The 14,711-nt window shown below is 42.1% G+C and overlaps 1 protein-coding gene across 1 annotated transcript; it reads right to left on the reverse strand.

Moving 5' to 3' along the window:
- Positions 1-3,752: 3,752 nt before the first annotated feature.
- Positions 3,753-11,520, reverse strand: NGDN (neuroguidin). The gene is made up of 11 exons (XM_059055683.2): positions 11,482-11,520; positions 11,069-11,128; positions 10,373-10,444; positions 6,603-6,740; positions 6,275-6,359; positions 6,138-6,190; positions 5,763-5,886; positions 5,507-5,675; positions 4,576-4,732; positions 4,377-4,434; positions 3,753-3,924 (listed from the first exon to the last, which is right to left on the reverse strand). Exons 1-11 carry the CDS (start codon positions 11,491-11,493, stop codon positions 3,905-3,907), a joined length of 948 nt encoding a protein of 315 aa, XP_058911666.1. The 5' UTR covers positions 11,494-11,520; the 3' UTR covers positions 3,753-3,904.
- Between the last annotated feature and the right edge of the window lie 3,191 nt (positions 11,521-14,711).

The raw sequence follows: 14,711 nt of genomic DNA on the forward strand, positions 1-14,711 counted from the left end.
TCCTGACAGACAGTTGCCCAAGCCTTCATAAAATCATAACAAAACAAAGCTACAGAGACAAAAAAAGGCCTTGATCAAACCCTCTTCCCACCCCCTCAGATGACAATACTAAGGCTTATCAGTACTGGAGAAAAGATTTTCTCTTTATTTCCATGTGATTTCCTTTCCCCACAGGATGGTGGAGTATAGCTCCCTCCCTGGGGCAATGAATGCCCCTTACTCAGCTGCTTCCTCGCAGCACTGCCATGAAACTCTCAACCATCATTAGAAACCCCCAGGGAGCCACCAAGCTCTGACAAGGAAAAGGAAGGGTTCCCCCACCAGTCAAACAGACCTAGGGGGTGGGGGGATGGGGCAGAAACAATGACAGAGAGAATGCAAAAGCTCTGCAAATGGAGGGGAGAAAGAAATGTGATCAGTGGTATTTGTTGTACTTCCAGGGAGGAAGGATCCTTCATATTTTTAATAATGACAGATTAAATAAATTAAAATAGGGCTTCCCTGGTGGTGCAGTGGTTAAGAATCCGCCTGCCAACGCAGGGGACATGGGTTTGAGCCCTGGTCCAGGAAGATCCCACATGCCGCAGAGCAACTAAGCCTGTGCACCACAACTACTGAGCCTGCCCTCTAGAGCCCGTGAGCCGCAACTACTGAAGCCCAGGCGCCTAGAGCCCGTGCTCCACAAGAGAAGCTACCGCAATGAGAAGCCCACCCACCGCAACGAAGAGTAGCCCCGGCTCACCACAACTAGAGAAAGCCCAAGCACAGCAACGAAGACCCAATACAGCCAAAAATAAGTAAATAAATAAGTAAATAAATAAAATTAATTAAAACAAGTAATAATAAATCCTAAGACTCTCTTTACCATCACATGATAAAACTGAACAAGTGTCCATGAGCACTAACGATATACATTACTTAGTGAACATTGGAAGTGATCTGCTGTTAGCACTGCACTGATGAAATCTGACATTCGTGTGGTCTGAACAACCAGAGAACTAAGTCTGAGTAGGAATAAGAGAAAGAATAGCAAACAACAGCCATAAAGAAACCCTGATATCTTCTCAGTTGCCCTGCCCTACTACTGTAAAAGTGATTTTTTTTTTTTTTTTTTTTTTTGCGGTACGCGGGCCTCTTACTGTTGTGGCCGCTCGCGTTGCAGAGCACAGGCTCCAGACGTGCAGGCTCAGTGGCCATGACTCACGGGCCCAGCCGCTCCGCGGCATGTGGGATCTTCCCGGACCGGGGCACGAAACCGCGTCCCCTGCATCGGCAGGCAGACTCTCAACCACTGCGCCACCGGGGAAGCCCTGTAAAAGTGATTTTTAAACTACATTCTATGGAGTTCTAAAGGTTCCTAGGAGCTCCTCAGAAATCCTGGGGAAAGTGGGCCATGAGAACTCAAAGCTCCAGGACCCCTCATCCTCGCTTCTACCACAGTACCCTAGCTTATACCTGTTTTACAGGTTGAGAATCCACGCAAAACTTTGTCAACAATGGACTCTAAACATTGTTTGATGACTCTAGTGCAAATATTCTCAAAATTACTCAATTTTTTGTTGGAAACATCTTTCAAATATCGCCTGTCATCTAGAAGGCCAGGGATAACAAGATTTCCTAAGACTAAAGACTGGATTCAATTCATATAAGGTCCACAAAGGCAGGGATTTTTGTGTGTTCAGTTCACTCCTATAATACAAAAAGGCCAGAATAGTGTCTGGAACTTGTAGTTTCTTTGAAGGCAAGGCCTTGAACAGAAATGGTGCAGAAAAGAGGGGAGAGCTACAGGTCATAAACTACCTATCTATCTATATATATATGTATATTTTACGGTACATGGGTCCTCTCACTGTTGTGGCCTCTCCCGCTGCGGAGCACAGGCTCCGGATGCGCAGGCCCAGCAGCCATAGCTCACGGGCCCAGCCGCTCCGCGGCACATGGGATCCTCCCAGACCGGGGAAGGAACCCGTGCCCCCTGCATCGGCAGGCAGACTCTCAATCACTGCGCCACCAGGGAAGCCCCCAATATATTTTTAAAGAGAAAAAAAAAAAAAAGGGAAAAACAAAATCCTGAAGACGTTCATAAACCCCAGGACACTTGGCAGTCCTCCACCCACTGTGTTCCCCAAGCACTGGTTCTCTAACTCATTAGTCGCGTAACCTTGGGCAAATAAATAACCTAAGTTTGTCAGTTTCCTCATTAGTAAAATAGAGATAACATATATTTTGCAAGGATTAAGTATAAAGCACTTAGCTCAGTATTTAACACAAAGTTAAGATCTTTTTGAAAAAAAAAGCATCTCCTTTTCCTTGGCAGTTCCCACAATCCAAATATCCTTAATAAACTAGATGCAAATGCAATAGGTAGTCCTAAAAAGAGAATGTAGTAGTCCTAACCTCCTGTCCAGTTAGTTCAGCCAGAAAGGAAAAAGAATCTCTAAATATGTTCTTGAGGCTCTTTGCTTAGATTCACTCAAGGAGATGGAAGTATGAGGGCTCTGGGCACATCAGGGTCACTCAGATCAGCCAGGGACTAAGTCAGAGGCCCCATAAGTAAGCGCATCTTGGTTATCATCCATGAGAAACAGCTCTAGGCTCTTCGGTTTGGAGGAAATCTCAGAGATTCAGTCTAATACATTTACTTTTCAGCTGAGGAAAATTAAAGGCCAGAGATGTCACATGATTTGCCCAGGATCACAGAGTTAACAGAAGACAGTACTGGGTTGTCTCTCTTAACTACTTTCTACCAAGCTACAGCTGACTGAAAACAGACCCCCACCCCACTGGGCAGACCAGTATAAGTACAAATTCATAGGACTTATAATCAACTAGGTTTTACTGATGTAATGATCCAAATTATATCCCTCTCCATGACACATCATTAACTCCAATGAATTACTTCTAGACTCAACTCTCTTCCTGTCCCTCTTTCTACCTTCTAAATTATCCCAGGCCAGAGGGATCTCTCACTAACAGAAGTCATTCTCTGAACAGAATACAAGATCTCAAATATGTAACTCCCACCAGTCTCCTGACTTGGGCTGATATGACTGAGGGGTTTTCATTCTCTTGGTCTTCAGGAATTTTCTGTCTGCCTGCTTGTTGGCATTCTTTCACAAGCTCTTTGTAAAAGGGCTGGCGTTTGCTCACTGGTAAACTGAAGACTTTGTTGAAAGAGGGTCAAAGAGGCTGAACAACACAAGACTATACTGATTCTTCACACTCCTCATTCACTCTACTGTTGTTCTCTCCAGATAAACTCTAACTCTCAATAACTGACCTAAGATCAGCCCTATGTGCAAGCTATTTTAGAAAGAAAGGAAAAACATTCAGAGAAGTGGAGACAAGAATAACTCTTGGTAATGAGAAAAGGTTCTATCTAGCTTTTGATTACAGTCAAGCACAAAAGGTTTCCTGAGCCACTAATGCCACCTGGTGGCCAGCAAGATATATTAATAAATCTTAAAATCCATATATTTCAGATGATCTGTATTATCATTATAACAAATAATATAGGAACTTGGGGTAATGTGGGGTTGAAAGAGTGGATTATACTACTCTAATCTCTCAATATTTTTTGATTAAATAACCAATTTCTAGTGTCTGATGAAAATGTATTATCAAAGAAAACCATATAAAGCCAAACTTTCTTATTCCCCCCAAAACCTCATCCTTCCCTTTTCCATCACCCTCTCACCAAAAATACCCCATACCCAGTGATTCCAGTCATATAATACATGTGCAAAAGGGGCTTCAATTCGTAAGTAAAATCGATTTTATTAATAAAGATCTTTCCACATGTCCAGAGCAAATAATTAATGAATTCAGAGGAAAAAACCTACATACAGTGAAATTAGAAGTATCCCAGGATGACAAAAAATAAATTAAATACATACACCCATAATCACCGCCGCCTCCGAAAACCTGAAAGGAAGGGAAACCAAGAATGAGGCAAAGGACAGCTGGGAAAAGCCAAAGGGACAGAAAAAAAGGACATCTAGAGAGAAGGGCTCAATAGGAGTGGGTTCCCTCAGCAATACTCTCTATATCCTCCCAGGACAAAAGACTAGAAGCAGGATGGAAACTGAAATGGGATAATGGTTCCTTCAAATGACACTTTCATAGTTAACTTAAGGAAACCTGAACAGGAGCTGTGGGGCCTTCAGAAATAGAATCCAGAAATCTCTTTTGTGAATGATGCTGATTTCATCTCGGGAAAGAAAAAAACAAATGCCCACCTCTAAAGAGATTAACACCCAGTATGGAAGAGATACTATAAAGGTTGGTAAGACCTAGGATGGCAAATCCGGAGTTGGCATCCCAATTCGTAAATCCCATCCTGCACTTGATCACCCAAGTCCTAGCCATTCACTAACCTTTTTTCTTCTGACCTTTCTTAGGTATCTTCCTCCGCTTCTTAGCAGAATTCTGATCCTGGAGATACATGGAGAAGGGAAGGAATGGCGGTGAGCTTCCAAGTTTAGTGTCCCTTCCCAAGTTCCTCACGGTAATAAGCCCACATACATTTAGCTGAAAGCATGAAGGTCACCTCCCACCACTGTATCACTACCTCACCTCATCAAGATGAGGGGTTCCTCCTGTCAAAGCACTGATGTCACTGAAGTGCGTGAGGGAATGAATTTGTGAGCTCATGACATCTGCTCGTTTTCGCCGTCCTTTCTCCCGCTTACTGACACTTAAACGCACCATCATGCTCTCCTCATAGTTAATCCTGCCAGAGAAACACAGACACCACTTGCAGTATGCTCAGTCCAAAGAGGCAGAAAGTTGCAGCTAAGAACCTGGGCCCAGGTGTTTACTCACCCCTCGTTCAGACAGTTCTCAAGAAATTTCATAGCAAGTCACTATAGTATTTATTGAGGTGATACTGTGTGCTCAACACTCAATGCTCAATACTCAATGAAATGTTCTTTGCACTAGAACTTCCCTCCTCCCCAGAGATGAACTCATAGCCCATCCACAGCAATACTTAAACTATATCAGAAAATTCTTTATATTCCAGCTCCATAAACAGGATCCTCTACATGAACCTTCTCACTCAAATCTATCAACTGTAGAGATGGACACCTGGGCAAAGTTGATGAGTCTGTGTTCAACTTATAACTGCTTTTCTACTTTTCTTCCCTGAACTTATCTAGCACTCTCCATGCCATTATAAAAGCGTGACTTTCTTGCCTTCTGCAGAAAATAAAGATCAGTGATAGTGAAATACAGAACTTTAAAATCCTACTAGGTGGAACTGCATATATTCTTCTCCATGTAGCACTTGCTCAGCCTGAACAGTTGGGGGAAAAGAAAAGACATTTTCCCCGCTAGTTCCTATTCTGTACTTCAAACCCTTAACTCTTAGAAACCGTCACACCAAATTTTGCACTCCACTTTCTAGATAAGGTTCTCTTGGAATCAGACTTAATCATCATCATTCAAAGCAAAAGGACAGGTCTCTACAACATAGAAAAAAATTTCTAACTGCAAGGACTCGGACCTATGTTGATCCTCCTGGCTCTGTCGAGTAACATGAGGATGCCGAGCATCACGGATTTCCTCTGGAGCATCTGAGTACTGCTCCTTTAGTTCACGAATGACAGAGCTGCTCAATGCCCGTCTCTTGGCTCGCTCTAGGCGCTTCTTCTCCCGCTCAGTTTCTGTTTCATCTATGTGATAAAAATCAGCAAGGGTTATCCCAGAACAGAGAAGAGAAACACAATTCATGCTGAGGAAGCAGCCGCCACAGTTCATACCATAATGGACTGGAACCAAGCGTGGTGGAACATATTTCTTAGCTGTCCCTTTTCCAGATTTCTTCCCTGAAGCCCCAGACTGGCCTTCCTCTGCTTCATCTTCCTCCTCATCCTCAGAGCTCAACTACAAATGGAACATAATGTCCACAAACTTAGGAAGCGTCAGTCAAACAAGCGATAAGAAAATCCAAAGCTGAGGTACTCTGGGAAGGTGGGAATACAAACAAGAGGGAGAAAGGGGAATCTCACATTCAACATTCTAAGGCACAAGCTGAGAATCAACGGTAAAAAGAGAATCCCAGGAGATCCAGGAGCATTACAAGGCTCATTCAGGCTTAAATTCCTCAGGAAAATCAGGATAATGCAACCTCTTACCTTGCTCATCATATTGCTGGGAAGAGGCTTAAAACGGAGTGGGTCACTCTCACCTAAAATAAAAGACCCAAGAGATTTTACAAGATTTGGAACTTTGTGAACGGCCCACACATAACCTTACAGCTTCCCCCACTTACTGAGGCTGCCTGTCACTGCCGTCTTCACCAGTTTGTCAATTTGATACTTCAGTTTTTGGTCCAAAGGACGAAGCTTTTCCAAAACCTATAATGCGGTTAAATAGGATTACATGTCCTCCTCAAAATTAAGCATACACCAAAAGTCCCTATGTTAAGTTGTCAGATAAAGCACCTAAAATATGCACAAAGTAGAGCAAATGAAGACAAAAATGCTTTTTTTCATTTGGTTTCCTCCCTTAAACACCCACTTAAATGAGAGCTATTGTGTCATAGTCCTGGAGTTCAGGATATAGAAACGCAGAACTCTAAGATAACAAATGCCTCATACCGTGCGAATCTCCACCAGTCTCAAAACTGCAGGATGTCCCTGAAGAGACCCTCCTGAGGCTTTGTCCAGAATGAGATGGCTCAGATCCATAAGGTACATTAGCAACAGCTGATCTTTCACTTCCAAAAGGCTGAGACCCTGAGTTGAATCAAACAGTAAGAGATGCAAATTCACTTTTAACCACAGAATAAGGAGGAGAGTCTAGGAAGAACAGGATAATTTTTTCCATGCAGTTCATATAAGGTATTTGGAGTAGTCTCAAGGAAGTGGCTGTACCTAAAATGGCCACAGAGAAAATTATGCTAACACAACAGAAGCACAACTCAGAGAATTACTGTATGACAATAGAGCAGGAAAATCAATAAAGTATCCCCCAAAATGACTATAGCAAGGTTTCTCAAACTCAGAGCTATTGACATTTGGGGGACAGATAATTCTTTGCTGTGGAGTGCTGTCTGGGCACTGAAGGATGTTCAACAGCATCCCTGGCCTCCACCCATTGATGCCATCCCCCAAGTTGTGACAATCAAAAATGTCTCCATACAGTAATGAATTTTAAATTAATTTAACCAAAACAGTCACTGATTTTATCCCCATACAATGGAATTATATAATATAGGTTAAAACAATGACCTGTACATACTATACTGACATGGACTTATCTATGTCGACACACTTTCTACACTATATAAAAAGTGTGAATAATGTGGTTCCAATTAAGGGGGTGAGGTGAGAAGTATAATATACACATTTTATATGTATAGAAAAATATCTGAAAATAACATAATTAGCAACTGCTACCCCTGAAGAATGAGATGAGGAAAAGCAAGAAATGGAGTGCTTGTACTGAAAAAGTGGTTTTCCATCAAGCATATATTACTTATACAATCAACGAAATAAAAAATGTACCCCAGTGATTATCTCAAAATGGTGATTACACTGATTTTTAATTCTCTTGTGATTTTATGTATCTTCTAAACTTTCTAAAATTAAAAGTGTATTAGGGGCTTCCTTGGTGGCGCAGTGGTTAAGAATCCGACTGCCAATGCAGGGGACACGGGTTCGAGCCCTGGTCTGGCAAGATCCCACATGCCGCGGAGCAACTAAGCCCGTGTGCCACAACTACGGAGCCTGCACTCTAGAGCCTGCGAGCCACAACTACTGAAGCCCGTGTGCCACAACTACTTAAGCCTGTGTGCCTAGAGCGTGTGCTCTGCAACGAGAAGCCACTGCAATGAAAAGCCCTCACACCACAATGAATAGTAGCCCCCACTCGCAGGAACTAGAGAAACCCCACGCGAAGCAACAAAGACCCAACGCAACCAAAAAATAAATAAAAATAATTTTTTTAAAGTGTATTATACTTACAGGCAGGAAATCATAAATTATAAGTGGGTTCTTTTAAATAAAAAAAGTAACATGTGTAAGCAGACTTAAGCTATAGTTATTAAAAAAAAAAAGTCACTGTGACTGCATAAAACGAAAATGAAAAAGTCCACAGCCCTCAGAAGACCTATTTCAGACAGATTAAATACTCTGTCTAGGATTACATAGTAATAGGAGTACAGCTGGGATTCAAACTCAGCCTGACTCCAACACCCAAGCCCTAGGTATCTGTAAACCAACATGCTAAGCTCTTGAGATCAACAGTAGCATGCTACAGGCGGATGAGCAAAGGATTTAAAGACAGACAAACTGAGTTCAAGTTTTGAATTAGGCACTTAGCAGTCAAATATTGGGTAAATTATGACCTCTGTCTCCCCATCTATAATATGAACAGTAATTCCTTCCCACCCCCGAAAGTAATTATGAGGCTCAAATAAGATATGAAAGCACTTTGTAGCCTAAAAAGCACCTACTGAAAGTCTTTGATCCTGAAGGTTAATAAATATCTGTTCAATGAATAAATATATAGTGATCTAAGATACACGTGCACAGCCCATCTCAAAAAGGCATTAAAATGGATCAAAGCATGATACCAGAATAAAGACAGCCAAGAATTTGAGAAATAGGCTCTTCTGACATGCTTGGGCATTGTCAAGTTCTAATGGGTTACAAGTATATAAGAGAAAGACAAAATAAAAAGCAAAGATTAAAAAATGAGAAATAAAAAAAGAATGGAAATGAATAATGAGAAAGAAAAGGCAAAAAGAAGACACATTAAAAATTCGAGGACTTCCCTGGTGGCTCAGTGGTTAAGAATCTGCCTGCAAATGCAGGGGGGACATGGGTTCGATCCCTGGTCCAGGAAGATCCCACATGCCGCGAAGCAACTAAGCCCATGCGCCACAACTACTGAGCCTGCATGCCACAACTGCCGAAGCCCATGCGCTCTAGAGCCCGTGCTCTGCAACAAGAAACCACCGCAGTGAGAAGCCCGCGCACCGCAATGAAGAGTAGCCCCCGCTTGCCCCAACTAGAGAAAGCCTGCACGCAACAATGAAGACCCAATGCAGCCAAAAATAAATCTCATGCTTAAAAATCCTTCAATGATTTTTATTACCCTACTATAATGATTTGCATTATTTCTGTTGACCTACGGAATGTTTTGCTTAAATGATATCTTAGGACGAAAGCTCAATACATAAAACAGGTAACACCCAAGTTTTCCAGCTCAAGCAGGTATGAGGGATCCAGAGACTTTTTTTTTTTTTTTTTTTAATGATTTTTTGGAAGTGATCCATTTTTAAAGTCTTTATGGAATTTGTTACAATAAACTTCTGTTTTATGTTTTGGTTTTTTGGCTGCGAGGCATGTGGGACCTTAGCGCCCTGACCAGGGATCGAACACACACACCCTGCATCGGAAGGCGAAGTCTAACCACCGGACCACCAGGGAAGTCCCCAGAGACCTCCTTCTATACTGCCCCACACTCAATGGTCCCTGAGAAGGTTCTATAAGACCTTAACTTGAAAACTACCATATATAATTTTAAGATACACATCATTTTTATATTTTAACATCTCTGAAGTCAGGATACATCTTTATTTTTTATTTTTTTTTTTTCCGGTACGCGGGCCTCTCACGTTGCGGAGCACAGGCTCCGGACGTGCAGGCTCAGCGGCCATGGCTCACGGGCCCAGCCGATCCGCGGAATGTGGGATCCTCCCGGACCGAGGCACGAACCCGTGTTCCCTGCATCAGCAGGCGGACTCTCAACCACTGCACCACCAGGGAAGCCCAAGATACATCTTTAAATCAATGGTATCTTAGCATTATGTCATAGATTAACAAGCAACATTGTATGCTCAGTATATAAAGTCAGTGATATGTCCCCAATTAACAGCATTTTATATTAAATGAAATACAGTTGGCCTACAAGGCTCTTCACACAGAGTAACTACTTTTCTGTCCCCAACACACACACAAAATGTACACCCAAGCACACTATGACTTACCTCCTTTCCCAGAATATCACCATGCTTTTAGGTCTTTGTGCCTTTGCACATGCTGTTTCTTTCTATCCCTCTGACTCCTATTTATTCCTCACAATCCTGTTACCTCTCTGAGATGCCTTCCCTAATTCCCTTTGCTCTGTGATATTTATTTAATCTTGCTCCTCAGCTTGTACAGCCGCTCATCATGACTGCTACTGCTTATACCTATTGTTTTTACCTGCCTTCTCTACTAGACTTCAGCACAGAAACTGGACCTTATTCATCTTCAAAGCTCCAGCACTAAGGACATACAAGACACTCAATAAATCTACAACGGAAAGAACTGTTGAGAACATCAAGTCAAGGGGTGCTTACTCTTCAAGTATGTCCTACCTTCTCTGTAGGATAGGCTTTAGCTTGAACTTTCTTGGTCAGAGCTTGCACCTGTGCAGTGACAGCCATCACCTGAAAGTAATCCAAATAAAACCACTGATTAGAATAAATCAAGTTATCTCTGTGAGCTGTGAAGTGCAAAAGCTAAACAATGCCACCTAAAAATTATCTGAAACACTTCCTAAAGTACACCACTATCTTTTCAGTTCTGGGAAAGTATAGGAGAGATGGTTTCTGATACTTCTTCAAAAGGTAGAAAAACCTTTCCACCTCTTCTTAAAGCTAAAGAGACCATCTTACCAAACCAGGGGGAGGGGATGGGGACTGGGACAGTGGTGATGGGGGCATTGTAGCTTTGTACCGGTTGAACTTGCAATTCATAGAACTATATAAACGTATATGAGCTAGGCACCCAAAGGGCAAATCGTGTCACCTTTTTCGGCATCGGTTTCCTTAACTATAAGAATAAAGAAAATTGATTCAGATGCTTTCTTTCTGGAGTTTTCTGTATTCCTTTGGACGCAGAAATCAATTACTCTGAATTGTAGCCTGAAAAGGTTTTCATTATATCATTTTGCTCTTACTGTATCTGGTCATTCAAATATGTGCCCCCAACTCACCAAAGTTTAGAGGTGCGGCAAACAAAGTCAAAGCCGATTCGTGACTAATCTATTCCAAAGGGGTGCCATTACTCACCTGCTCCTGGAGGTTTTTCAAAAGTGCTACGGCATTTGGCAGGTCTGACTCCAGCACCTCCTATGGAAGGGAGAGAAAAGAAAAAACATTCTTTCCTCAGGATTATAAGACGAAACGTGTTAAGTGGAAAAGCCCCCTCTCTCCTTCAAACACCCCGGACTTCCTGCCTTCCCACTCCGGCCCAAATGCAGCCTCGCCTCAGAGCCCGCCAGCCTCTCAGGTCACTGGAAAGGAGCGGTAACTCCAGCCCCGTCTCCCTACTACTGCTTTTGCCCCGCTGTGGCAGGGAGGACGCCACCCTGGAGTTACTTCCATCACCACCCTTCCCTCGCCCCAATAATTTGCCTCGAGAAACTGAGGAGAAACCAAACGTCCACAATACCAAGCCGAGGAAGCAAACACACTACACTCACCGGCGCCGCCATCTTCACAAAGCCCGCCCCTTCCGGAACTGTACTTCCGGAGAGCTGACGTTGTCTTGATAGACTTGAGAGGCAGCCGCCAATTGCAAACCTAAGCCAATAGGAATAAGGGCTCTCTCACTTCCGCCCCGAACAGGATGTTCGAGAGGAGGGGCCGGGTCCAGCCAATGGAATAGAAGAATTGGCTAAATTTGTCAGACTTAGGCGGAGCTTTAACGACGTAAAGATGCTATTGGAAAGAAGCATGTTATTAGTAAATTGAGTAGAATGATTGGAGCTAAGCCAGTAAAAACTCGGCAATTGATTGATTGACAGTTAGAAAGACCCAATGGAAAAAAGGAGTTAATTGAGCGAACCGAGAACATATTGGCTCCTGGACGCCGCAGTACCCGGAGTCTTTTTCAAGAGGCTTCTCTTGCATTGCCTGAACCCGCCGCTAGGTGACGGGCCTCGTCATGTCTCTGAGAAGGTGGCCACGTTATGAAGCCGCCATTGCTGGCTGCTGTTCCAACGCGGGCCGCGCTAGATTCCTTACAGACCCCAAGGCTCTTGTGTGATCGTGGAGAAGTCATTCGATCTCTGAGCTTTTTTCATCTATAAATAGGAGAGTTGGGCCAGAGAAGCCCAGAGCCAGTTTAGACACGGACGGTAAAGAAAGTCACGCGCCTCGTAGGCACCTAGGGGCGCTGCGGAGAGACGCCCCCAGCTGCAGCCCCAACACTTCCTACTAGTTCGGCGACATGAAGGGAGGGACGTTTAACAAATGAAGCCAGTTCAGATTTACGTGACTTGCCCCTGGTCACACAAGCCCCTGTAGAGCTTGGTTTAAACCATCCTGTGCATATATAGTATTTCATTATGCTCTGTCTCATCTTTCCCCAATGCTTGCAAGTATGTCAGCTCACTCCTGCTTCTCACAGGCTGATGAAGTCAGTTGGATGGGTATTAATTGTTCCTATCGTCTGCCTTGGGAAGTAAGCACTGCAAGGGGAAATGATGGTCTTGAATTTTACCTGCAACTGTCGAGCAGAGCTAGGACTAGAAATCAGATTTCCTGACTTGGAGTGGTCTTCTAGAATTGAACAAGGAATAACTCCCATATCTCGGCAACCAGGGTGGGAAAATCCTGGTTTCTAAATCTTTTGCTGGATTCAGGAAGAAAAAGGCAGGGCCTAGGTATCCAGTCCTCATGCCTCTGCCTCAAGCATTTATTTGCTGTTTCAGGACCAGTGTGGAAGCTCAGTGTTCCTTGACAGCCTACTCAGTCCATTAACCAATAGTTTTTATACCGTTTATCCAGGATTTGTATTATCAAAAATTTCCATTTCAACATAAATTTGTGACCTTTTCAGATCCTCTGCCCAGTTTTTAATCAGGTAATTCTTTTGCTATTTAAGTTGTATGAGTTCTTTATATATTTTGGATATCAACCGCTTATCAGATATATATGATTTGCATATATTTTCTCCCATTCCATAGGTTGCCTTTTCATTTTGTTGATGGTTTCCTTTGCTGTGCAGAAGCTTTTTAGCATGATGTAGTCCCACTTGTTTATTTTTGTTTTGTTGCCTTTGCTTTTGCTGTCAGATCCAAAAACAATCATTGTCAAGACTGCTGTTAAGGAGCTTATCACCTATGTTTTCTTTTAGGAGTTTTAAGGTTTCAGGTCTTCCATTCAAGTCTTTAATCCATTTTGAGTTAATTTTGTGTATAGTGTAAGATAGGGGTCTAGTTTCATTCTTTTGCATGTAGCTGTTCAGTTTTTGCAACACCATTTATTGAAGAGACTGTTCTTTCCCAATTGCATATTCTTAGCTCCTCTGTAGTAAATTAATTGACCATACATGTGTGGGTTTATTTCTAGGCTCTCTATTCTGTCCCATTGATCTATGTGTTTGTTTTTATGCCAATAAAATATTGTTTTGATTACTATAGTTTTGTAATATAGTTTGAAATCATGGACAGAAATAACATTTAACCAACTACCTGGGCACTTCATGACTCAGTCAGGTTTACACATAAAATTAACCATCACTCTATACATAAAAATACTCATAATCATTGACTCAGAAATCTGTTTCTTGGAATTTATTCTGACAAAATCTTTCAAAAAAAGAAAAGAAGCCATATATATATATATATATATATATATGTTTACAGAGACATTATTTATAAGTTCAAAAAACTGCAAACAAGGGGTTAGAGAGTGATTGTTAATAGAAGGGGGTTTCTTTTTGAGGTGATGAAAATGTTCTAAAATTATGTAGTGGTGATGGTTACACAACTCTGAGTATACTAAAAATGACTGAATTGTACACAGTAAAAAAGTGAATTTTATGGTATATGAATTGTCTCAATAAAGTTATAAAACTATAAGCAATCTAAATATCAAACAAGTAAATTTTCATATATTTTCACAGAAATAGCAAATAGCTCCATTTATTGAGTGCTTACTATATGCGAGGCATTATTCTGAACACTTTACATGTATAAACTCAGTGGTTTTTCAAAGCATGGTACTTGATCTAGTAGCATCTGGAATGCAGATTCAGGCACCCTACCCTGTTCTACTGAATCAGAATTTCTGAGGCCAAGGCCTAAGATGCTTTATTTTAATAAGCCTTCCATGTATTCTGCAACATGGTCAAGTTTGAGTGTCTCTGTTTTAACTTGTTTAATTCTCATAGTAAACCCATAAGATGGGCAATATTATTTTCTCCAATTTATAGATAGTAGTGGAACATCTGCCATAGTAAAAATGATAAAATCTAAGATTGCAGAAATATGGAATTCTAATGGCTAGAACATAAGATTGTGTACATATTGTATGTACCCACAGTAGCCCTATATATATACGATATATGTATTTTTGTATGTATATATATAATAGAAACACACACACACCTTGGAAAGAAGCTGAGAATTGAAAATAGTTAATGTGATTGGGTAGGAGATCTTGGGTGTTATTTCTGTACTTGCATAGTTTCAACAAAGTTTTGTTTGTGTTTCAGGAGCAGCCCTGCTGAATCAAAAAGTACTTTCGGGGCTTCCCTGATGGCGCAGTGGTTGAGAGAGTCCACCTGCCGATGCAGGGGACACGAGTTCGTGCCCCAGTCCAGGAAGATCCCACGTGCCTCAGAGTGGCTGGGCCCGTGAGCCATGGCCGCTGAGCCTGCGCGTCCGGAGCCTGTGCTCTGCAACGTGAGAGGCCACAACAGTGA

The sequence above is a fragment of the Kogia breviceps genome, chromosome 3 (assembly GCF_026419965.1).
Source record: "Kogia breviceps isolate mKogBre1 chromosome 3, mKogBre1 haplotype 1, whole genome shotgun sequence".
Lineage (NCBI taxonomy): Eukaryota > Metazoa > Chordata > Mammalia > Artiodactyla > Physeteridae > Kogia > Kogia breviceps.